Raw genomic sequence first — 23,782 nt, 5'->3', positions numbered from 1 at the left:
TACGATTTGAGCTCATTTTAATCCTCAAGTTGTCAATTGTCAAGCTGGCGACAATGGTTTTTACATTGTTTGGTCGTAGAAACCTTTTAGTGTGCGGCCCGGAGGCTCGTTTGACTGGCGACAATGGCTCTTATGCTGTTTTTCCTGTGAGCTTTTTGTAGGCTTTGTTTTCCGCTCGTTAAGGTCTTTTGAAATAATTTTGCCTGACCCGTCATCGGTTCTGGAAGAACCTCGATTTCAAGTCGTTATTAGCGATATTTGAGCACCTCAGAAGGTTCATAGCTCGTAGGTTGAGTAGGTCGAAGCCTTGTGATTTGGAGCTGACATGGTCGAAGCTCATTTTTGCCTGTTGAGGGAAGCCTGTTTTAACCGGTTCTTTCCGAAGTTTATTCGAAGTAGTGGCATGCGATTTTTGTTTAGCAACGGTCGGGCGTCCCCGAATCGCATTAATTTGGTTGTATTAGCCATTTTGATCATAGTCATATATGTTTGGCCGGAGTTATTTTTGATCCCGAGTAATAGTTTAGGCGTCTCCACAGAGGGTATGCCCTTTTGGGATTCTTACAAATGTGACGTATAGCTTAAACCTCGAGATTTTCATGCTTATTGAGGTCTTACAGTTTGTCATGCATGTTAAGGTCTTACAGTTTGTCATGCCTGTTGAGGTCTTATAGTTTTTGTTGTAGTGTAGAATAGATCTGGTTACACCGAGTCTATCTGCTAGGGGTATTATAGTTTCGGGTTTCCCAGTGCATGGCGATTGGCGACAATCTCCGAGTTATTGAGTTTTCTTGGGCTAGAAGGCCGCTGTTTGTGAGCTCGGAGCTACCTTGTTGGGGCTTCATGAGCCCGAAGTTCCAAACCTAGGGTCGTGTGGGTGTCAAATTGTTGACACTAAGTCCCGGAGTATTTCGGGATGCATTCGGTGGAAGGGTTCCTACCGAGAATACACTACGATTTCCTTATTTGGAGAATAAGATGTTGAAAAGATATCCTTTTATTGCTTGGTGTAAACACTCATTGTTTCATTGTCATGAGCTCGGCCCATGCGGGCGCGGCTTCTTGGACCATTCGATCCGATACATAATACACTATTGAAACTTAGTCTGGCGTTTCCCGATCCTTCCAAGGGGATGGTTCCCTTAAAAGAAGATCATTGCTCGTCATTTGTCTGCAAGAGAATGCCTGTGATCTTATCGGATCCTCCTCTGGAGGTACGTTGCTCCACTAATAATCTTGTTGGCGAGACCCTCTTTGGGGCGGAAATCCGATTGAGGAAAAAAATGCGGCAGGCCCTGTTAAGGTTTTGGGATCTCCGGGTGGAGTTAGAACCTCCGAATGTCCCGGACAGCTGTCTGCATACAGGTTAGTGAACAAATAACAAAGGAGTGAAGCAGTTCTTTCTCACCGCAGGATGTGTAGGCGACGTTTCGGGATTTGGTACGTTCCTGCCCTCTCGAGGTGTGAGCCCTAATGCAGCCCTCCGTTGTGTTTAATCAGTCTTGGCCGAAGATGTGATTGGTTTACACTTTGATCCTTCCGAGGGTGGAGGCATTGATGCCGACGATGCGCCATATGGTGGGGAATTTCCCCTCGTCGCGTATTGTTCCCCGTAGACAGTTTTGATCCCGTCTTTTGTCGGGAATTTTATCAGCTGGTGGAGGGTGGATGGTACTGCTCTCATGCAGTGTATTCATGGCCACCCAAATAAGGCGTTATACCTCATATATCCCTCGATGGCATGGAATTTGGTGCCTTGGGTTGTGCTGGCCACAGTAACCGGGAGGACGATTTCTCCTTTCGTTGTTTTGCTTGCCATGTTGAATCCATTGAGGACCCGAGTGGTGGGCACGATTTGTTCGATCAGTCCGAGCTGTTCCATCACCCTCGACCTGATAATATTGGTCGAGCTACCTGGATCCATGAGTACACGCTTTATCTGAAAAGAATTTACAAGAAATGAGATTACCAAGGCATCGTTGTGGGGTTGAGATAGGGCCTCGGTGTCCTCTTCGCTGAACTTGATGGCGTCTTCGGGGATATATCCCCGAGTCCATTTTTCTTTTGTGATGGATATGTTTGTTCTTCTCATTATGGGTTTCTGCGGGGCATCGGCGCCCCCCATGATCATGTGGATGACGTGTTGCGGCTCGTTTGCCTTGTTTTTCTTGGTTGCCTCCCTTTCTCGGAATTGATTTTTGGCCTGATTGCTAAGGAATTCCCGAAGGTGTCCTTTGTTGAGCAGTCAAGCCACTTTTTCTCGTAGTTGATGGCAATCCTTGGTCCTGTAGTTGATGTCTTACACATCGATGCTAAAGTTGTATTCCGATAAGTGGGGCACGTTTGTTGGCACTATGTTTCGATCGAACTTGGTTCTGTTGACTAGTCCTCGAGGGTCCTGTCCTCGATCTATCCTCCGATCATTGCGAGGTAGGTTGCGCCTTGGGGCATTCCTTCTGTATTTGAGGTACGGCTAGTACCTTTCTTTATTTGGTTTTGATTCTTTTGCCAGGAGTCTGTTTGGGTACACTAAGCCCGAATGGGCTCCCAGCTGGTCATCCTCGGCCCTGATCTTTGACTGGTATCGGTTGTGGACGTCTGACCAGGTCACGGCCGGATATTCAATTAGGTTCTGCTTCAACTGTTTCGAAGCCACCGAGCTTCATTCGTTCAGGCCTTGGTTGAAGACCTGCACTGCCTTGTCATCGGAGACTGGCGGTAGCTCCATCCGTTCCATCTGGAAGTAGGACACGAATTCCTGCAGTATCTCGTTCTCTCTTTGCTTGATTTTGAAAACGTTAGACTTTCTCATTGCTACCTTGATGGCTCTAGCATGTGCTTTTACGAAGGAGTCTGCTAGTGTGATGAATGAATCTATGGAGTTGGGAGCCAAGTTGTGATACCACATCATGGCCCCCTTTGAAAGCGGTTCTCCGAATATTTTCAGCAATACGGACTCGATCTCGTCATTCTTTATATCATTGCCTTTTACGGCACAGGTGTCGGCAGTAACGTGTTTGTTGGGGTCGGTGGTATCGTTGTACTTAGGGAGTTCCAGCATTCTAAACTTTTTTGGAATGGGTTTCGGAGCCGCTTCCTCTGGGAACGGCCGTTGCACGAACTTTCTCGAATCTACACCTTTCAGGACCGGGGGTGCTCCCAGGATCTGATCCACCCTAGAGTTGTAGGTCTCGACCTTTTTATCATTGGCTGCAATCATTTTCTCACCTGTTTCAATCCTTTTGGTGAGGTCTTCGAGCATCTTCACTATGGCAGGGTCGGTCACTGACCCGTTATTGCTTGACCTTTCAGGTACTTGCTCAGCGGGGGGAGTTGTCTCTGGTGCTGCTGTGCTGGGAGTCTTCGGATGGCTTTGCAACTGAGCAATGGCCAGTTGTTGTGCCTGCAACATTTCAAAAATAACATGAAGACTAACTTCCTGTTCTTCTCGGGCCGGGGTTTTTTGAGCTTCCTGTCGGTCGCTGCGCCGTATGCTCCTGTCGGTGTGAGAAGTTTCGTCGACTTGTTGTGGGTCCTGCGAATCCGTGTCCGCTAGAATTGGTCCGGGTGCGTTATCAAGATTTTGTGGTGATGCTCCAGCGGCCGGGGCAGCCACGCCATTTTCCCCATGGTTTTCGAGGTTGTCGTTCTCGACTCTGTTTACCGAGCCAGACATTTTGACCTGAAATCAAAGGATCTTGGATAAGAAAAAGTGTGAAAGATAATGTGTGTTTGTGCAATGAAACCAACAAGAAAATAATCACTTTTATTTTTAGCCCCACGGTGGGCGCCAAACTATTTACTGTGAAAATGGTAACAATAATTAAATTTGTAAATGGGATTCTAAAAATACGTGATCTATTCTCGAGCTAGTTTTTAGAGTAGTTGATGCTAAGAATGTAAAGTTTAACGATGAAATGCAAGCTAAAATGAGGCAGTAATCAAACCGAGAGGCCTGTTACTCGGATGCAGGACTGATCGATGGGGGACCTCGGGGTCAATGTTCGGGTCGAGCTCGAGCTATCGGGGACGATCGCGAATGGGATAACAATTAAGATATGATTAAATAAAGCTCTTTATGGCCAATACTGAGCGATAAGATGAAGAACAAGTAAGAGAACGATGAATATTGAAGTGGCCTCGAGCCAGTGAGAACGAGCAAATTAGAATGAAAAGAGAGAGAGAGAGAGAGAGAGAGAGAGAGAGATTATTGATCTTGTGGAGAAATGGAGCAACATCCGCCTCCTATAAGGTAGTGTGAGTTCCCTTTATATAGGAGGGGAACCCAGCTACTAGTACATGGGCATTAATTATAAATTATGGAGATGGGACGGCTTGACGCGACGCCTCAACATAGGCTCTGGATAGGCCCACCCTATCAGACTTAGCCGTGTGCCTTGGAAGCTTCCCCTCTGTCCTGGCTTCGATCTCCATTTTCCCTGAGTCGGGCCTCGACGGCCCCGAGGGAGGGGATTCGGTCATGGCTCCACGCCCTTGGGGTCTCGAGGCATTCTTCCGAAATGTCTTGATAGCCAGAAATTAAGTCCTCTGATTTTTGCCGCACACATATACAACAAAAGGACTCAATGTGTTGAAGAGAGTATACATGTGATCTTTGATGAATCTTACCTCTCCTGTGAGAAGGACAGACGTGTTGACCAAGATGGAGAACTTTTATCTGTATGTGAAGTTATTGACATGGCAAATGGAAAGGCAGACAAGATGAGTCATGTCAAGGAATCCACTGAAGATGATGCAAATACATCTCCATCCATTGGAGAGGAACCTGGTCCCACGATCACAACAATTGAAGCTGAAAATAGAGTTATTGATGTAGTCCAAGGTACTCCACTTGCTAAAACAGGAAGAGGGCAAGAACCTCAGTCAGGCATACTTGGGTCTTCTACTAATGAGATTCAGGTACCAAATTGGAAACACAAAAGTTCACACCCCCTTGACAACATAATCACTCCTCTCGACTCAGGAATTCAAACCAGGTCAAAAGCTAGAAACTCACTTGCCTTCTCAGCCTTTGTTTCTCAAATAGAGCCCAAAAACATCAAAGATGCTTTGAAAGATGCAGACTGGATCAATCCCATGCAAGAAGAGCTGCATCACTTTGAAAGGAAGAAAGTATGGCACCTGGTTCCTCAACCTGCAGATCAAACCGTTATAGGAACCAGGTGGGTATTCAGGAACAAACTTGATGTGTTTGGAAACACAACAAGAAATAATACAAGGCTAGTAGTTCAAGGCTACAATAAGGAAGAAGGGATTGACTATGATGAAACTTTTGCACCAGTTGCTCGAGTGGAAGCTATCAGAATCCTTATTTCCTTTGCATCACATATGGAATTCACACTGTTCCAAATGGATGTCAAAAGTGCATTTCTGAATGGCTTCCTAAAAGAAGAAGTTTATGTCAAGCAACCTCCTGGATTTGAGAGTGACGAGCATTCTGAGCATGTGTTCAAACTGGACAAGGTACTATCTGGCCTAAAGCAGGCTCCCCGAGCTTAGTATGAAAGATTATCAAAGTTCCTTCTAGAAAATGGCTTTACAAGAGGGAAAATTGACAACACACTTTTTCTGAAGAAACGAGGGAGGAACCTGCTCATCGTTCAAGTATATGTTGATGATGTCATTTTTGGAGTCACAACTGACTCTCTTTGTGAAGAGTTTGGAAAACTCATGGGAAGTGAGTTCGAGAAGAGTATGATGGGAGAATTAAATTTCTTCCTGGGACTTCAAGTGAAGCAATCTCAAAAGGGAACATTGATAAGTCAACAGAAATACATCAAGGAGCTGCTGAAAAGGTTTGACATGGAGGCATCAAAATTTATTGACACTCCTATTGCCACAGCTACTCGTCTAGACATGGATGAACCCAGTTCCCTTGTAAATCAGACTATGTATAGAGGGATCATAGGGTAACTCTTGTATCTCACTGCAAGCAAACCATCCATTGTGATTAGCGTGGATCTTTGTGCAAGGTTTCAATCTAATCTAAAGGAATCTCATTTGAAGGCTGCTAAGAGAATATTAAGATATCTCAAAGGAACGCAGGACCTGGTTCTCTATTGTCCCTTAGGTGACAGCTTTGATCTTATTGGGTATGTTGATACTAATTATGCAGGATATCTGGTGGATAGGAAAAGCACGTCTGGAATGGCACATTTCCTGGGTTCTTTTCTAATCTCATGGGGCACAAGGAAGCAAAACTCGGTGGCACTCTCAACTGCAAAAACAAAATATGTAGCAGTTGTTTCTTGTTGTACTCAATTGTTGTGGATCAAATAGTAGTTGGAAGACTTTGGAGTGTTCTTTGACTGTGTACCCCCCTGTGCAACTGTACAAGTGCACTCAATATGGCCAAAAATCTAGTCCAACATAAGAGAACCAAGCACATTGATGTGCGTCACCACTTCCTCAAAGACAATGTTGAAAAGGGGCTCATCTGCATGAAATTCTACAGCACAGAAGATCAAATTGCAGACATATTTACCAAGGCCTTGAGCAGAGAACATTTTGAAAGAAATCGCCTAGCACTAGGTTTGATAAAACCCAACTAAGAATCTAGTCCCTTGATGATTGGCTATGAAAGAAATGTTCAGGTAAAATTAACTAAAAAGTGTTTTCTGGCAAAGTCTAACTCATCTCTATACCATTAAAGGTAGTCACGCATGATCATTACAGAGCTAATAGGCAGCTGATGTAGTGCACGCTAGTAAAAATGGCAAAGCTTACAGATGCAGGATTAGTCAGGAACCTGCTTCTCCTAACACAGGTTAGTAGCTTCTGTGTTCTCTCATGTATAATTTTGAACTGTTAAAATAAGTGCCATGTCATCACTGTATCCAGTGTATCATTTTCTTTTCTTGGCATTTTTTGAACCCAAACGTCTCACCCGTTAATAATCGACCTGACTCCCAAAACTGTTGCCCTTTCTTAACTGGTCCCTTATCCATCTTAAACACATCCATCACTGTCACAACTCTTCACATCAAACTTCAAACTCTGCCTTCTTCTTTCTCTCTTCAAACTACCCATCCCTTTTCTTCAACTGATCACTTCTCATTATAGATAAAAATCATGAAAACTCGAGTGTTCCAAGTAACACCCCAAATAAGTCCTCATCGGTTAAAACATCAATGTTAGACTCCTCTCTCCTCACTACTACTAGCTAAAACCCTAGGGCAGAGTCACCCCCACACTCAGTCTCCTCTCCTACCCAATCAAGTTCTGGTTCTAATCGAAGTCGCAAAATCTCAACTCCTAAAAGGTTTGTGGATACGATCTCTCCTCTTGCCTCGCCGGAAAATCTGGATAAACACGGCACAATTGGCGAAAAGGAAAATCGGGAAATCTCTAGTCTTCCTTTGGATGAAGGGTCAAATGCAGACCAAACTGTTGGTTTTGAAAATGCTTCAGTTCCTAATCTTGAGCCCAAAGGTACAACTCCTTCTTCTTCTGTGTTTTCCATGGAGTTACAAGAGAAAGAAGCAATAGAAAACATGCTATCTATAGCTAATAAAGGGGTTATTATCGAAGGAAGTGAGGATGGGTCTGAGTCTCAAGGGGAAGAGTCTAAGACTTTGGTAGAGGGTAGAGAGATTGTGCTTGTTGAACAATTGGCACATGACAATACTACTGGGGTACCAAATAAGGGACTTGATCCCTCTTTGAAGAATCCAACTCAGGGATCCTCTCAAGAGCCCCAGGTCAGTATTGACCATGCTCCCTCTCCTCATTTTGATGTTGAGCCTTTGTTTGTGGTTGTGCCTGAGATGAGATCTGAAACTGAGAAGAACTTGGGGAAAATGAAGAGGATTCTGATGATATGCCAATTGCTAGCTTGACTAGGCGTAGACTAATGGTTTCTCAAGAGTTTACTCCTAAGCGACCAACTACAAGGTTTCAAAAGAAGGAGGCTCTTGAGTTTGCTCTTAAGAACAGCCAAGCTAAGTTAAGGAGAAGAAAATTGGTGAAAGATGGGAAAGATGTGAGTAAGAAGACAATGCCTGTTGTGAATGTGGATGATGAAGTAGACGAGGAACCTGGTTCCTTGACTAGAAATCTCTTACAGAAGCATGGTCTCCCCAAGCCTAAAAGGGGATCTTCTGTGACTGCTGAAAATCTGAACAAGTCTGATGATGTTGTCTCTAGTGAAATATAGTGAAAGAATCTGGTGATAAGTTGGTGGAAGAGTTTGCTGCCAAGGTGATGGAAGAATTGGGTGAAACGTCTGTGAAGTCTGATGAAAATGGAAAGAATGTTCGCAAGTCTGCTAAAAGAAAAGCTAATACTGATGAGGAACCTGGTTCCTCAAAGAAGGCCAAAAGTGGTGATCCAAGGAGTGCTAGGAAAGAGAAATTGAGGAATCAAAAAGTGCTATGGGGCCGCATATTTGCCCCTGACATTTTGGAGAAGGCTGGAATAAGACAGTTGGTTGAAATTTGTGAGTTTCATCAGTGGACACATTTATTCACAAGTGATGCTCCAAAAGTGTATGAGGAGGAAGTACAAAGTTTCTAGGCCGACTTCTTCAAAGTTGAGGATGATCACATTTGGGTACTGGTGAATGGAGTTGATATGGTATGGATTCTGCTTTGTTGGGGTCTATTATTGGTGTGCTTGCTAAAGGGCTGTCTACTGTTCAGGGAACTTGTTCTTAAAATTTTAGAAACGCTATCCTCAAGGACAGAGCAGTTCAACAAGGGGAACGGGTATAGAAGAAGGACCTCCTTCCAGTGTACCAATTGTTATTTGAGATCGTGAACAAGGTCTTGCTTCCTCGTACTGAGAGAAGATCTATCACTTCTTGTGCAAACTTGTTCCTCATGGAAGCACTGGACAACTTCACTATCATCAACCTACCTGGGATCATGATAAAGCACATTCAGAAAGTGGCAGAGTTTAAAGATGGTAATCATGGGCTGCCTTATGGGTTCCTTGGCACCAAGGTCATTGAGTACTTCAAGGTTCCTCTGGGACAAACTAAAGTGGGCACTAAGAAGCAAACCTTCTCCAAGGCCACTCTAGAAGAATGTGAGTGCATTGATAGGCCTAGAGGAGTTGGAAGCACTTCTACCATTTCTCAGTTGATCAACGCTCAAAACAGTGCTATTGCTGAGATAAGGCAGTTGAAAGCAATGAATGCTATTCTTGAGAGTCAGTTAAGTTAGCTTCATGAGGCACCTGGTTCCAGTATCTTTCAAAGTGAAGAGGTTGCCCATTTGACCAAGGAGAATGTTGATCTCAAGAAACAGGTGGAGGACCTGAAAGAGAAACTGCTCAATGAGCAAATGTCGACAAATGCTCGAATGGATCTCGTCCTCCAAACCCTTGCCTCTTCTTCTAAGCCCTCTCATTCCAGTGCTCCCTAGATAGGGTCCCCTCAGTGTCAAGTCTTAAGTGTTGGTTTCTTATGATCAGTGTCCGATGATGTTTGTGGTATTTGTTTTTTTTTTGTTCTGAATTGTAGATGGTTGTGAGTAACATTGAATCTCCTCCCTGTTTTAAAAATCTAAATTGTTTAATGGAAGCTTTTCCCTTTTTGTTGTATATGCCTTGTCTTTGTGCTCTGTTTTTAGTCATGTTGTGTTCACACAAGTGGCATGATTTAACTCAAGCTAGACTTCTTTTTGCTAAAAACCTGTTACTAGTCTTTTTATGATGCCAAAAGGGGGAAAAAATTTAGGGGAACGGGATGGGAAACCGATTCAGGGGGGAATACAGGAAATGTTGGTTCTTAGGGGGAACTTGAATTATAAGTTTGTCATCATCAAAAAAGGGAAAATTGATATGTTATAGGTGTATCCGTGTTATATTTTGATGATCTAACAAACTTACTATCAAGAACCAGATAAGGAACCTATTACAAATTCCCAAAATCTTAAGATCAAAAGGTTCCAGCTTGGGATATGGTTCAACTTTTCAGAGTCAAAGGAACAACAGAGGGAACATATAGCTACTGTTTCCTGAGGAAACTGCACAAGTCAATTGCCCCAATTGTACAGTTGTTTCCTGCACATGCTACAATGCAGAAACAGTGCAGCAGTCAACTTTATGGGGAGTGTCTTTTACCTATCTTGCTTACATCATTCCAAGTGATGTCACAAATGCATTATTAACATCAAGGAATGCAAAACAAATCACTTGAAAACTTAGAAAGTTTACTCAAGCACACTCACTGTGATTGATCCTCAAGAAAACGATTCTCAAGTGCATCAAGAACAAAGAACAACACTGCTATGGACCAGTTCTACCTATCAAGTTATTGTATATCCTTAGTTGAGTTTGTAACTTTGTAATAGTTCTTTACTTGTAATTCCTACTTAGCTTAGTTAGAAGCATTGTGTAGGAAATCATTTGTATATTATAAACCCTTGTGTTTGTGTCTTGGCTAGAGTTAGTCGAGTTGTAAAGTCTTTTTAATAGAGTTATTACAAAGTGTCTTGTAATAGAGTGTTACAAGTTAGTGAGGGATTAAGAGGTTAGTTCCTAGGTTACATAGTTGTAATCTAAAAGTTGCTCAGTAGTAAAGTTGAAATCCTACAGGGTAGATCGTGGTTTTTAATCTTATTGAGCTCGAAATTTTTCATGTAAAATTTCTCTTGTCATTATACTACAGTGTGCATAATTTCTATGGTAACTAATAGAAAACCTGGTTCTCTATATAGTTTGGTGGACCCTTAAATTCTATCATCTCCTAAACTCATTATCGAAAGAAATAGCACAAAGTGGTACCTACTCAAAGAAAACCAAATATTTATTGACAAAGCTTGAAGATAGGTTTGGTTAATGTAATGGGACCCAACTTTATCAATTGCAGAAAGAACTAAGTAATCTAGGACAAGGCTCATCAGATGTGGCTGAATACTACACTAAAGTCAAACGCATACGAGATGAACTTGACACCCTGACCACTTGTGTTCATCGCACTTGCAGTGTTCTTGTGCAGGAAAGTCCAAAACATTGAAGCTCCATAAGATGTGAGACTCATTCAGTTCCTTATAAGATGAAATGAAGCCTACTCAAGTGTCAAGAGAAACATCTATCACCACTACCCATTCAGCTAGACATTCTCCTTTTTCATAAAAGATAAAAAAATAAAGGGAAATCTATGTGATATAGTATGCTGCAGAGTCTGCTTTCCTAGCAATAAACAAGTTTGAAGGTCGGAAACAAGAAATTCTGATTTCAAATAGAAAGGAGCTTTATGAAGAAAAAAACCTACCAAGTGTACAACTACTGCAGGGAAGCAGGACATGTTGCAAAAAGCTACATGATTGTGGGTATTACTGTAAATTTTAAGTTCACAAAATCCAAAAAATATCAGGGAGGAGAACACAACAATGTAGTATACACAGCAATAGAAAATGCAATAGAAACAATCAATGTCCTTGGGGAAAATGACAGTAATAGATCTATCACTCAAGATCAGTTTAATCAACTTTTTACTTTACTTCAACAGGTTAAGATTGAATAACATGAGCAAAATGTTGATGTTGTAGTAAATGCCAAATGTGCTAGTAAAGCATTGCCTAACCTCAATTCTTCTCCTTCTGTTTCTTTAGTTAACTCTCACTCCTACATATTAGATAACAGGAGCCTAGAATATGTGACAGTTGATAGGTCTATTTTTTATGATCTAAGGTCATAATTAAACATATGTATGTTACACTACCAAACTCCTTTAAGGTCAAAGTCACTCATTTAGGAAATTTGAAATATTTTTTCCAAATTTTATTCTGAACAATGTTCTTTATGTTCTAAGTTTCAAATTGACCTTCTTTCTGTCTAGAAATTATGCAAATAATTTAGTTGTCTTCTAATCTTTTCTTCTCTTGGTGATGTAATGCATGGCCTCTCAGTGAAGAGCCCACTAGTAATTAGTGAAGTCAGGAATAGAATATATGTCATACAATTCAGTCATTTTAGCTCTAGGCCTATGAGTGCATATCAACTTATCTCCTAGTTAGAAATCAATATACACAACCAATTATAGCTAAAGTTTGTAATTTTTGTTTCCAGTTTTCCTAGAGTTTCTAGCGATGTATGTATGACACAACCTTTTGTGGCATATGCCTTTCTAATATGAATAAAATTTCAGTTATTCCATCTTCTTCTATATCACAATTGCATCATTCTTGTGAAGTTAGTAAGTTGGCCTGGCAAACCAAATTGCCTTTTCAAATCAGTTCTATTTCTTCCCCTTGTATTATTGAATTGATCATATAGACATTTGTGGCCCATACAAATAAGCACCCATGATGGTTATAAGTATTTCTTAACCATAGTTGATGACTACAATAGAAGGACTTATACATATCTACTTAGCACCAAAAGCAATGGTTTCAATGTTCTAAAATGTTTCTTAGCCATGGTTCAAAGACAGTTTGATACTAAGGTTAAGATGATAAGGCTCTGATTATGCTTTAGAGCTAGGTTCTAGTACTGTTACTTCTGATTATTCACTTCTCAAGGTATAGTTCACCAAACTATAGGTGTGGCTAACCCTAAACAAAAAAGTATTATGGAGAGGATCACAAGCATCTTCTTGAAACCTGTACGGCCCTGCTATTTTAGTCCCAATTACCTATTTCCTATTGGGGAGATTGTCTCCTTACAACCACTTTTTTCATTAATAGATACCCTTCAAATGTCCTATATTTCAAAACTTCTTATGAAAAACTATTTGGGAGACAACCTGATTACAATGTTTAAAGAACTTTTGGGTGTTTGCGCGTTGCCTCTACTTTGTCCAAAAATAGATCTAAACTTTATCATACGTCTGTCCCTTGCGTTTTTCTTAGTTACTCCTTTGGGAAGAAGGGATATAAGTTACTAAACTTACAATCTATGAAGTGCTTTGTTTCTAGAAATGTAGTTTTTATGAGAATTTTTCCTTTGTACCTCAACAACAACAAGAAAAATACACCTATTTTTCTAGTAACTCAAATCACTCCTAATACAGGTGTTTTTACACCTAATATGTCAACTCATCTTGCTTCACAGTCCCCCTACAAACCTAATTCTTATAAAGGTTTCATATCTTCTGATTCTCGTGATCAAATTGTGAGAGATTCATCACTAGTTTTATCACCTTCTATCTCTTCCTCTCATTCTGCTTCTCCCTCTTGTCTTGTAATTCCTTTTTCACGGTGATCTGTTCCATGTATTAGATTTTAACTCAGTCCAATTGGACAAGGATTTGACTTATGAGGAAGAGCCGGTGGCTATTCTAGCCCGGCAGGTCCAGAAGTTGAGGTCTAAGAGTTATCCTTCTATGAGAGTGCAGTGGAGAGGTCAGCCGATCGAGGTAGCTATGTGAGAGTCCAAGTCCGATATGCGGAGTAGATACCCATACTTTTTCACCAGTCCAGGTACTTTTCTATGTCCGTTCGAGGATGAACGTTTCTTTAGAGGTGGAGAATGTGACGATCCGATAGGTCGTTTTGAGTACTATACCTTATTTTGGTATTTCGGGACCTCTATTAGCTTCAATTAATATTTCTCGATTTGCATGCGCAATTCGTGTCTTTTTTCGGAAAGATTTTATGTGAAAATTTGAAGAAAACATGATTTTTGGCTTTAAAAATAACTTGAGTTGACTACAGTTAATATTTTGTGTAAATGATCCCGGATCAGTATTTTGACGATCCCATTGGGTCCGTATCATGATTTTTGACTTGGACATATGCCCGAAATTGAATTCAGAAGTCCCTAACTTGATTTGACTTGTTTTGCCAAAAGCTAGTAATTTGAAGGTTTTAAAATTTTCTAGGTTTGACCGTAGGTTGACTTTGTGGCTACTGGGTTCGGATTTTGATTTCGGGACTTGGTCTAGGTCCATCTTGATATTTGAAACTTGTCTGCAAATTTTGGTGCAAAACAGAGTTGGTTTGGTACGATTTGGACGCTCGGTTGTGATTTTAGAAGTTCTTGAGTTTTCTTTGACATATCATGCATTTTGATGTCTGATTCGTAGTTTTAGTTATTATTTTTTTGTTCAAATCGTGCGAGCTAGTTCGTATGATATTATTACACTTGTGTGCATGTTTGGTTTAAGCCCGAGGGGCTCGGGTGAGTTTCTGATAGGCTACGAACCATTTCGGACTTAAGAAAATGTTGGTTTCAAATGTTTTACGGTGTCTGGTGTGATGTGCTTCGCGATCGCAAAGCTTCTCTAGCGATCACGAAGGGGAACATGGGCTGGGGCAGATTTCGTCTTCGCGAATGGGGGAACTGGTCGCAAACACAAAGAAGTGGAGGGCTTACCCTTTGCGAACACGACCTTCCTCACACGAATGCAAAGAGTTTTGGGATACTGGGGGAAGGCAGCTAGTTACTCTACGCGAATGCGGGAGTTGACTTGCAAACACGCTTGCAAGGGGAGCAAGCCTACGCGAATGCGAAGGTGATGGGTTTTCAATGTCTTGGCATTATACTTCTTATGTTTTGATGATCTAACAAACTTGTCATGAAGAACGAGATAGAGAACCTGGCCCACAGGGTATACATTTTATGTGACCCGATCAAAGTCTGAAAATCAGCAAATGGATGAACGACCACAAGGAGGAACATAACAGGGACCTGGTGACCTGGTCCCTTAGGGTTCTCCGACACAAGCACAAGTCAGTGATTGTTCGAAATCAATATAAAGTTCTCTGACAGAAGTACAAGTTAAATACATAGCTGGAACGTAGCAGAAGAAAGTGACCATCTAGCAACTGTCACAGAAGAGGAACACAACTAGGACCTGGTCCGCTGGTGTGTCCTGACAGAAGTAGAGAGTTCACTATCTAGCTGGAACGCAACTGCCCAAAAGTGGTTGTGCAGACAATACTACAGTCATTTCTCATTGGGAAGAAGCGTACATCAAGAGTTGACATCATTATCCATTGTGCTAACTTTTGTGATAAAACAACCTGGTGCAAGACACACCATTCTTTGTGCATTCAGTGATATTCTCTCAAGAAATAAGAAATATTCATCCGGTATTGAAGTCACTGGTGTGTCAAGAACAATAAGACAACTCCACTAAGGATCAGTTCCTAAATGAGTTTATGTACATCCGTAGTTGAGTTGTAATCTTGTTATTTGTTCGTCATTGTAATTCCTAGTTTGCTTTCTTAGAAGCGTTGTCTTAGGAACAAACCAAAATTCGTAAACTTCTGAGTTTATGTTGTGACTAGGGATAGTCATAAGTTTAAAACCGTTGTAACTAGGATAGTTATAGAGTGGCTTGTGGCGGTTGCATCACAAGTTAGTTTGATGTCTTTGGAATAGGGTTTTTGCAAAGTGGCTTGTAATATGGAGATTGCAAGTTAGTAGAGTTAAAAGCCTACAAGAGTAGGTCGTGGTTTTTTTATTCCTTTGTGTGGGATTTTTCCACGTAGAAAATCTCTTGCCTTCTTTACTTTCAGTCTTTACTGCATTCTAAGCATCATCTCATAGAAGACCAGGTACTCTATAGTTTGGTGAACTCATATAAACTAACAATTGGTATCAGAGCGGGTTTCTCCTATCAGGCAAGCACCTAGGAAAGATCCTCAATGGCTGCTCCACCAAACTTTGAAGAAGGACAATCAACCCATAGACCTCCCAGATTCAATGGTCAATACTATGGCTAGTGGAAGACTCGGATGCATGATTTTATGATGGCAGAAGATTCAGAACTGTGGGACATCATTTGTGATAGTCCACATGTTCCCATGAAGAAGCTTCAAGAAACAGGACCAATGGTGCCCAAAAGGAGAAAAGAGTACAACGACATTGACAGAAAAGCTATAGAAAAGAACTATCGTGCCAAGAAAATCTTGATGTGTGCCATAAGACCTGATGAGTACAACAAAGTATCAACTTGTGATACTGCCAAAGAAATATGGGAAGCTTTACAAACCTCACACAAAGGAACTACTCAGGTCAAACAATCCAAGATCGACATGCTCACCACTGAATATGAGCTCTTCGAGATGAAGGATGATGAATCCATACAAGATATGCACACCAGATTCACCTCCATCATAAATGAGCTTCACTCACTTGGAGATGTCATTCCCAGAAATAAACTTGTAAGGAAAATCCTCAGTGTTCTACCTGGGTCTTGGGAAAGTAAGGTAAATGCCATCACTGAAGCTAAAGATCTATAGACTCTGACTATGGACGAGTTGATTGGTAATCTGAAGACATACGCGATGAAAAGAAAGAAAGAAAATTAAAGAAGAGAGCCCAAGAAGGAAAAGAACCTAGTGCTTAAGGCTGAAAGTAGTGATTCAAGTGATAAAGATAGTGACATGGCCTATCTTACTAAGAGATTTCAAAAGACGGTACGAAGAAATGGTGGTATACCAAAGTAGGGCAGTTCAAGTAAAACAAGGAACAACGATCTCTGTCACAGATGAGGAAAGTTAGGGCATTTTATCAAAGACTGTCCACTCGCGAAACAGGAGCAATACAAGCAAAATCCTAACAAAGTAGGAAAAAGGAACTTGGTTCCAGATAAAAGATTCAATCATAAAAGTGTTGTAGACAATATTGTTAAGCAGGCTCTTGCTACTTGGGGAGACTCCTTGAGTGAATCCGAAAAGGAATCAGATGCAGAAAACAGTTCCATGATGGCAGTGGAAACTGAAGCAACGAAGTTTGATTCACTGTTTGCGCTGATGGCTTAGTCAGATGATGATGATGAAGAAGATGAAGATGATGAGATAAACTTCAGGGATGTTCAGAGAAATCTTAAATCCTATTCTTCTAAGAAGCTAAGGTCTTTATCTAATGTCCTAGTTGATGCCTATTATAGCCTTATAAACGATAAGGAGATCCTGACCATAGAACTAGGAGAGGCAGAGCAATCTAAAGATGATCTAGTGGTCTGTGTAGTAGACTTAAATGAGACCATAGCTAATCTTGAAAAAGAAAAGGAAACCTTGAATGAAAGAATAACTAGTGTGGAAAATGAGAGAGACGATCTGATGGTAGTAGTTGTTCATCTAAAAGAAACAATAGAAGGCCTTAACAATGAGAAGCACACCTTAGAAGAAAAAGTTACATCTACTAAAGAAGAAAGGGATGACCTATTAGTAATATGCACTGATCTAGAGGAAACCATTGAGGGACTCAATAGAGAACATAGGAATATAAGTCTTGGGAAAGGAAAGGAAGTAGCGAGTGAGACGCACATCATGCTTGAAAAGGAGTTAACTATTGTGAAAACCAGTCTCTGCAGTGAACTCGAGAGAAATCAGCAACTTCAAGCTGAATTGGAGAAAGTAAGAAACGATCTTGAGAAATATCTGAGGTGGACCTAGTCCTCAGATGCTGTCACTACCATGTATCTCAAAAATAGTGGGAACAAGCAGGGCATCGGGTTCCAAAAGGAGAAAACTCCCTACAACCCACACAACAAGTATTTCACTATACCTGATAACTGGCTATGTACCCACTGTGAGAACAATAGGCATTTTAAAGAAAATTGTTAGGCCAGGGCTCAGTCTGCTCAGAAAAATAAAGTGTTTACTGATGAAGTGACTACTAACAAATGACCAGGTATCACTCGCAAAAAGTGGATGTTGCCTGCATGGACTAGGAAAGCCCTCATTCATCCTTTCTATCATAAGAAGGGACCCAAACTAGTTTGGGTTCCTAAATCTAACCCTTGATTTGCATGAGCAAGGAACAGTGAGAGGAAGTGGACTGCAATGGACTATGGATCGTGTATGCTTAAAAGCTCGCAGCTGAAAATATCATGAATCTCGTCTCACTGAAAGCCCTGCAGGAAGGGAATATATCCTTAAGAAGGAAGTAAAGGGTACATTCTCAGTGAATGAAAAAGTGGAAAGGCTCTGTTGGCACTCAAGTGGGAATGTTTACTATGTGAATGACCTGAAAAGTACAGTCATCAATCTGATAACTGGCCAAGTGGTCTCGGTGGACAAATGAAACAAGAACATCCACTCCAAATTAATTATGAATCTCCACAAGCTGGTGGAATGAGATGAGTGAAGTTTGAACCTTGGCATGAAGGATTGGTATATGCAAGTTTCTCACCTCCGAATAAATTAACTTAGTAGGACCTGGTATGTAATCTGCCAAACTTAAGTGTCACCTGAACATGAGTTCACAATACAAATGAGGAGGGGGAAGAAGGGATCACACACAGGTTCTCGACAATCAAGGACTCCACAGCAAAATGGTAGTGCTGAAAGAAAGAATGGAATTGGAAAATGCCGCATGGACAATGCTCATCGACTATGGAATCACCAAGAAATTCTGGGCAAAATCAATAAATACTGCTTTCTACTTGGAGAACAGGTGTTGGATCAGGTCCCTCCTAAATTAAAACCCACTAGGAGCTGCAAAATAGAGGAAAAGGCCATATTCTCGACAACATGAAGGATCAGCTTGGGAAGCTCAATGCAAAAAGGACGAGCGAAGGAATCCTTCTGGGGTACAATCCACAAAACAAGGCCTCAAAGTCTCCAACAAAGGGCACACAAAATGGTAGGAGGTGATCATGGGGTACTCAACTAGACACCGTCTCTTGCCAAGAAAGAAACGGTGATGATCAATATGATGAACCAACTCTGGTCTTTGGGAAATATTAGAGGCTTCAAATAGGGAGGATGATAAAATGAGCAAGATGAAGGAGACTGGCAAAAGACAACGCAACATCATCCTCCACGTCCCACAAAGAACCTGGTACATCACCTACTACCATTGAAGCTGAAGGAAGAGTAGAGATGCAGCTCATGGCACTCCACAAGCAGCAGAAAACAAAATGGGGAAAATCAAATTAACCTCCAAATCTCCCTCTTCAATCAAACTTCTGTCTCAAATTGGAAAACTAAAGGCTCCCATCTACGTGACAAGTCAATCACTCTTTTTTATTTTAGAGTTAGATAAGCGTGTAATTGTTTTCTTTTTCTTCTATATCTCCACTCCAGAATAGAATCCAAAGTGTAAGTCCGTAGGAATCCTACTTGAAGACTGCCCACAAAAGGTTTGAATTACCTTAAAGGAACTCAGGACCTAGTCTTGTGTTACCCCTCAGGTGACAGTGCTTTTAATCCTGTGGGGTATTATGATGTTAACTATGTAGGTTTTTCTATGGAAAGGAAAAGCACTTCTGGAACGGTTCACTTGTCATGATTCATGCCTCATCCTTTGGGAGACAAGGAAGAAAAACTCAATGGCCTTATCAACAACGGAAGAAGAATTTCAAAAACAAGAGGATCAAGCCATTGAATAGTGAGATCATCTTCTGAGGATCAATCAAGGTGAAGATGGGGTCATAAGAATCTAATCAAGAACCTGATTCTCCATTAGTTAGCTATGTAAGACACCGTTAGGTAAAGGAAGCTAAAGTGTTTTCTGACCAAGCCTAACTCACATCAATACCGATGTATGTAAACACACATGATGATCATAGAAGCTAAAGGTACAGTTATGAACTGCAAAGAAAGGAGTTGCTAAAACCTTTTCAAAAAATTGATCTGGCATCAAGTTCTTGTACCTCAGGTTAGTAGTAATGTTCTTATTCTGCATGCCCTCTCAGAATAAAAAAGGGGAATTGTGCTTAACAAAATTAACTCAGCTACCACATCATCCGACTATTCAAAGTCTGCATGTCATGTCTTGTATTTCAATCCTTTCATCCCCTCTGCACGGTAACACTTCCCCACAAACCTACCGCCATTTTCAGAACTATTCAGAACCTATTTCTCTCTCTCCACTCATCATTAGCCCTTCTTCCAATAAAATTTCCCTTCTCTCTCACGGCAAGTCATGAACCTTCATCTCCTTTGTATAGCTAAGATCTTCTCCTCGTCTCTCTCCTTCTCTCTCTCTACTCGTTACCAAGTACTCATCTAATGGCGATCGAACAATCGTCTCATTCTCCCACCATTAACACAGCTTCCACTTCGTTATTATCCTTGAAATCATCCCCAGAGCATCACTATTTCATGCCTTCTACCACCTTACCCACTCCTGGCTCCTCCTTCATTCCTACAGTTTTCCCATTTTTGATAAACCCTGTCTACCATCATTTTGAGAACCCTATGTCTAGTTACTCCTATGATCTCATCAAAGAACACTTAGGAGGTTTTACTCCTCAAGTGTCAGAAGTCCCTAAGGATGATCCTGACCAGTATCTAAACTCCTCCATGTTGGACTTAGTGACTCTCAAGGAGTCACCAGAAAAGGAAGCAGCATATAACATCATGACTATAGTTGCTGAGAGTCTGTTGAATGAAGGAGCATATCTCTCGTCTGAGTACCAGAGGGAAGAAATTCCATTCCTAGGAGATGTAAGAACCACAACACTCCTCGAGTCCTTGGCTCATGAGATATTCTCAGAAAATCCTTATGATGAACCTGATTCTCTTCCATGAAAACTCACTCCTGCACCTTCTGTTCATTCCAAGTTCTTAGATTCTTCCTCCAAATCACCCACTATCAGGTCACAACAGCAAGAGAGTCTTGAATCCTCAATGCAGAAAAGTAAGAGGAGTGTCAAGATAAGGAAAAAGAGGAAAATAAATCCAAGGGATTTCATCATTAATAAGAGTGTGTCAGTAAACCTGATGGACAAAGATACTTCCAGGGAACCTGGTTCCTTAGTACAACAATCTATGAAAGCTTAAAAGTCCATGGAAAGGGCCTCCGATAAAACTATTGAGGAACATGAAGGGTCATCCGTGAAGTACAGAAGTAAGTCTAAATGGAGTCAAACTGAGCTAGCCATGTCTTAGGACAATACTATGGGGATAGCAAGCTGGAAAGGAAAGTCTGTCGAAGGGTCTAGTAAACAAAAAAGGAAAACTGTTAAAGAACCTGGTTCAATAAGGTCCATGACCTGTGATGGTGGTCTTTGGCAGCAGAGATTAAGAACTAAGAAAGTGTTGTGGGGTCGCACATTTGATCCAGCAATTTCGGAGATGGAAGGCATGAGACAAATCCTGGAGATTGTGGAATTTCAACAATGGGAACACTTGTTTGAAAGGAGCATGCCTCTAGTGTACGAAGATGCAGTACAAACTTTCTATGGATCTCTTTTCACTATTGAGGGGGATCACATCTGTACGCTCGTAAATGGAGTAGACATTGTACTCGACGCTTCAACATTGGGAAAGGTTCTCAGAATTCCGTGTGAAGGTATGTCCTCAGTTAAGGGTGTCTGTGGAGTAAACTTTTAGAGAGCTATCATGAAAGAGCAAGCTATTAAACAGGGAGAATAGGTGCATAAGAAGGTATTGCTTCCTGAGTACTAGCTTCTCTTTGAACTGGTCAATAAAGTACTCTTACCCCGCTCTGAGAGGCGCTCTATTGCTACAAAATCGGATATGGTCCTAATCGAAGCGCTTGATGAGTTTGTCCCAATCAATTTGCCAGCAATCATGATAGATCATATGCAGAAGGTGGCAAATTTTAAGGGTGGAAATCATGGGTTACCTTATGGCTTTCTCCTTACTAAGGTGTTCAGATTCTATAAGGTCCCCTTGGGGAATCCCAGAGTTGGCATACACAAGCAGACCTTCTCTAAGACCATTTTAAAAGAATGTGAATGCATAGAAAGAGTTGGTGGAAGCATCTCGACCATTTCTCAGTTGATCAACGCTCAAAATATAGCTTTTGAGGAAATAAGAAGGTTGAGGGCTCGAAATGCCATATTGGAAACTCAGCTCAATCAAGCAGCTAAAGGACCTGATTCTATCAATGAGGAAGTTGCACGACTGACAAAGGAAAATGATAGACTTCGGGCTCAATTACTTGAAGAACAACTATCTGCAAATGCTAGACTGGACCTGGTTCTCAAAACCATTGTTGTCTCTTCCTCCAAGCCTTCTTCCTTTAGCGTCCCCTAGGATCCTCTTACTGTCCAACTATTTTTGCTCTAAAATCATGTGGCTACTATTTTACTTTTGTTTGCTTGTTTTTGTGATGGCATGTTGAACGTAACCATTACTGCTCCTTACTTTCTCAGTCCAATGTAAATATTAATAAAATAGCTCCCCTTTCTTTGCCTGTACAATATTGTGTTCCTCTGGCTTCTCTTTTCTGTCATGTTGTGTGCACATATGTGGCATGAGCTAGCTGTGTTAGACTTCTTTATGCTTATTACATGTTTGTGCTCTTCTTTATGCTACTTACCTATTCTTTTTAATGATGCCAGAAGGGGGAAATAAGAAGTGTGAGAAGAAATGTGTAGTGAGTGAGAGGTAATATGTGTGAGTAAGGGGTAATATGCTTTGTGTGTGTAGGTAAGGGAAAATCACAAAGGAGGGAGATCTGAGATTAAGGGGGAACTTAATGTAGTTCTGGGTTATATCTGTTCTAAACAAATACTGTCCATGCTTAAGTTTGTCATCATCAAAAAGGAGGAAATTGATGGGTTTTCAATGTCTTGGCATTATGCTTCTTATGTTTTGATGATCTAACAAACTTGTCATGAAGAACCAGATAGAGAACCTAGCCCACAGGGTATACATTTCATGTGACCTGGTCGAAGTTTGAAAATCAGCAAATGCATGAATGACCACAAGGAGGAACACAACAGGGACCTGGTGACCTGGTCCCTTAGGGTTCTCTGACACAAGCACAAGTCAGTGACTGTACGAAATCAATATAAAGTTCTTTGACAGAAGTACAAGTCAAATACATAGCTGGAACGTAGCAGAAGAAAGTGACCATCTAGCAACTGTCACAGAAAAGGAACACAACTAGGACCTGGTCCATTAGTGTGTCCTGACAGAAGTACAGAGTCTTCTATCCAGCTGGAACGCAACTGCCCAGAAGTGGCTGTGCAGACAGTACAACAGTCACTTCTCATTGGGAAGAAGCATACACCAAGAGTTGACATCACTATCCATTGTGCTAACTTTTGTGATAAAACAACCTGGTGCAAGACACACCATTCTTTGTGCATTCAGTGATACTCTCTCAAGAAACAAAAAGTATTCATCCGGTATTAAAGTCACTGGTGTGTCAAGAACAAGAAGACAACTCCACTAAGGATCAGTTTCTGAATGAGTTTATGTATATCCGTAGTTGAGTTGTAATCTTTTTATTTGTTCGTCATTGTAATTCCTAGTTTGCTTTCTTAGAAGTGTTATCTTAGGAGCAAACCAAAATTCATAAACTTTTAAGTTTATGTTGTGACTAGGGATAGTCATAAGTTTAAAGCCTTTGTAACTAGGATAGTTATAGAGTGGCTTGTGGTGGTTGCATCACAAGTTAGTTTGAAGTCTTTGCAATAGGGTTTTTGCAAAGTGGCTTGTAAAGATTGCAAGTTAGTAGAGTTAAAAGCCTACAAGAGTAGGTCGTGGTTTTTTTATCCCCTTGTGTGGGATTTCTCCACGTAGAAAATCTCTTATCTTCTTTACTTTCAGTCTTTACTGCATTCTAAGCATCATCTCATAGAGGACCAGGTACTCTATAGTTTGGTGGACTCATATAAACTAATAGAAGGGTAGCTCCCGAACGCGAGGCCTTTTGGTTGGCGTGCTTCGTGATCGCATCAGGTGTTTTGCGAACGTGAAGAACACCTGATGTCGAGTGATTTAAAATTTCCAAAGTCAGGATTTTCTTCATTTTTCACCATTATCAAGTTTTAGCTCGGCCTAGAGGCGATTTTGAAGAGGTTTTTCATCCCAACTTTATCGGTTAGTAGATTTTAACTTGTTTCATTATGTTTTCATAAACACCCATTGATTTTAACCTTTAATTTATGATCTTTCATGGTAGAAATTAGGGATTTAGGTAGAAATTGAGATTT

At 41.0% G+C, this 23,782-nt stretch overlaps 1 protein-coding gene across 1 annotated transcript; it reads left to right on the top strand.

Annotated features, from left to right (window-relative positions):
- Positions 1–15,665: 15,665 nt before the first annotated feature.
- Positions 15,666–17,315, top strand: LOC138875606 (MAR-binding filament-like protein 1). Its single transcript, XM_070154452.1, has 2 exons — positions 15,666–15,929; positions 16,680–17,315. The coding sequence occupies exons 1-2, from the start codon at positions 15,666–15,668 to the stop codon at positions 17,313–17,315; spliced, it is 900 nt and encodes a 299-aa protein (XP_070010553.1).
- The last annotated feature ends 6,467 nt before the right edge of the window (positions 17,316–23,782 follow it).

The sequence above is a fragment of the Nicotiana sylvestris genome, chromosome 8 (assembly GCF_000393655.2).
Source record: "Nicotiana sylvestris chromosome 8, ASM39365v2, whole genome shotgun sequence".
NCBI lineage: Eukaryota > Viridiplantae > Streptophyta > Magnoliopsida > Solanales > Solanaceae > Nicotiana > Nicotiana sylvestris.
This window is presented reverse-complemented; position numbering and strand designations above follow the sequence as displayed.

What these genes read in the sequence shown, in the direction of transcription:
- LOC138875606 (XM_070154452.1), top strand. Translation starts at nt 15,666, where the DNA reads ATGGCAGAAGATTCAGAACTGTGGGACATCATTTGTGATAGTCCACAT. An exon ending in CACACAAAGGAACTACTCAG is followed by an intron (nt 15,930 to 16,679) that starts GTCAAACAATCC and finishes CTGATGGCTTAG; the next exon opens with TCAGATGATGATGATGAAGA.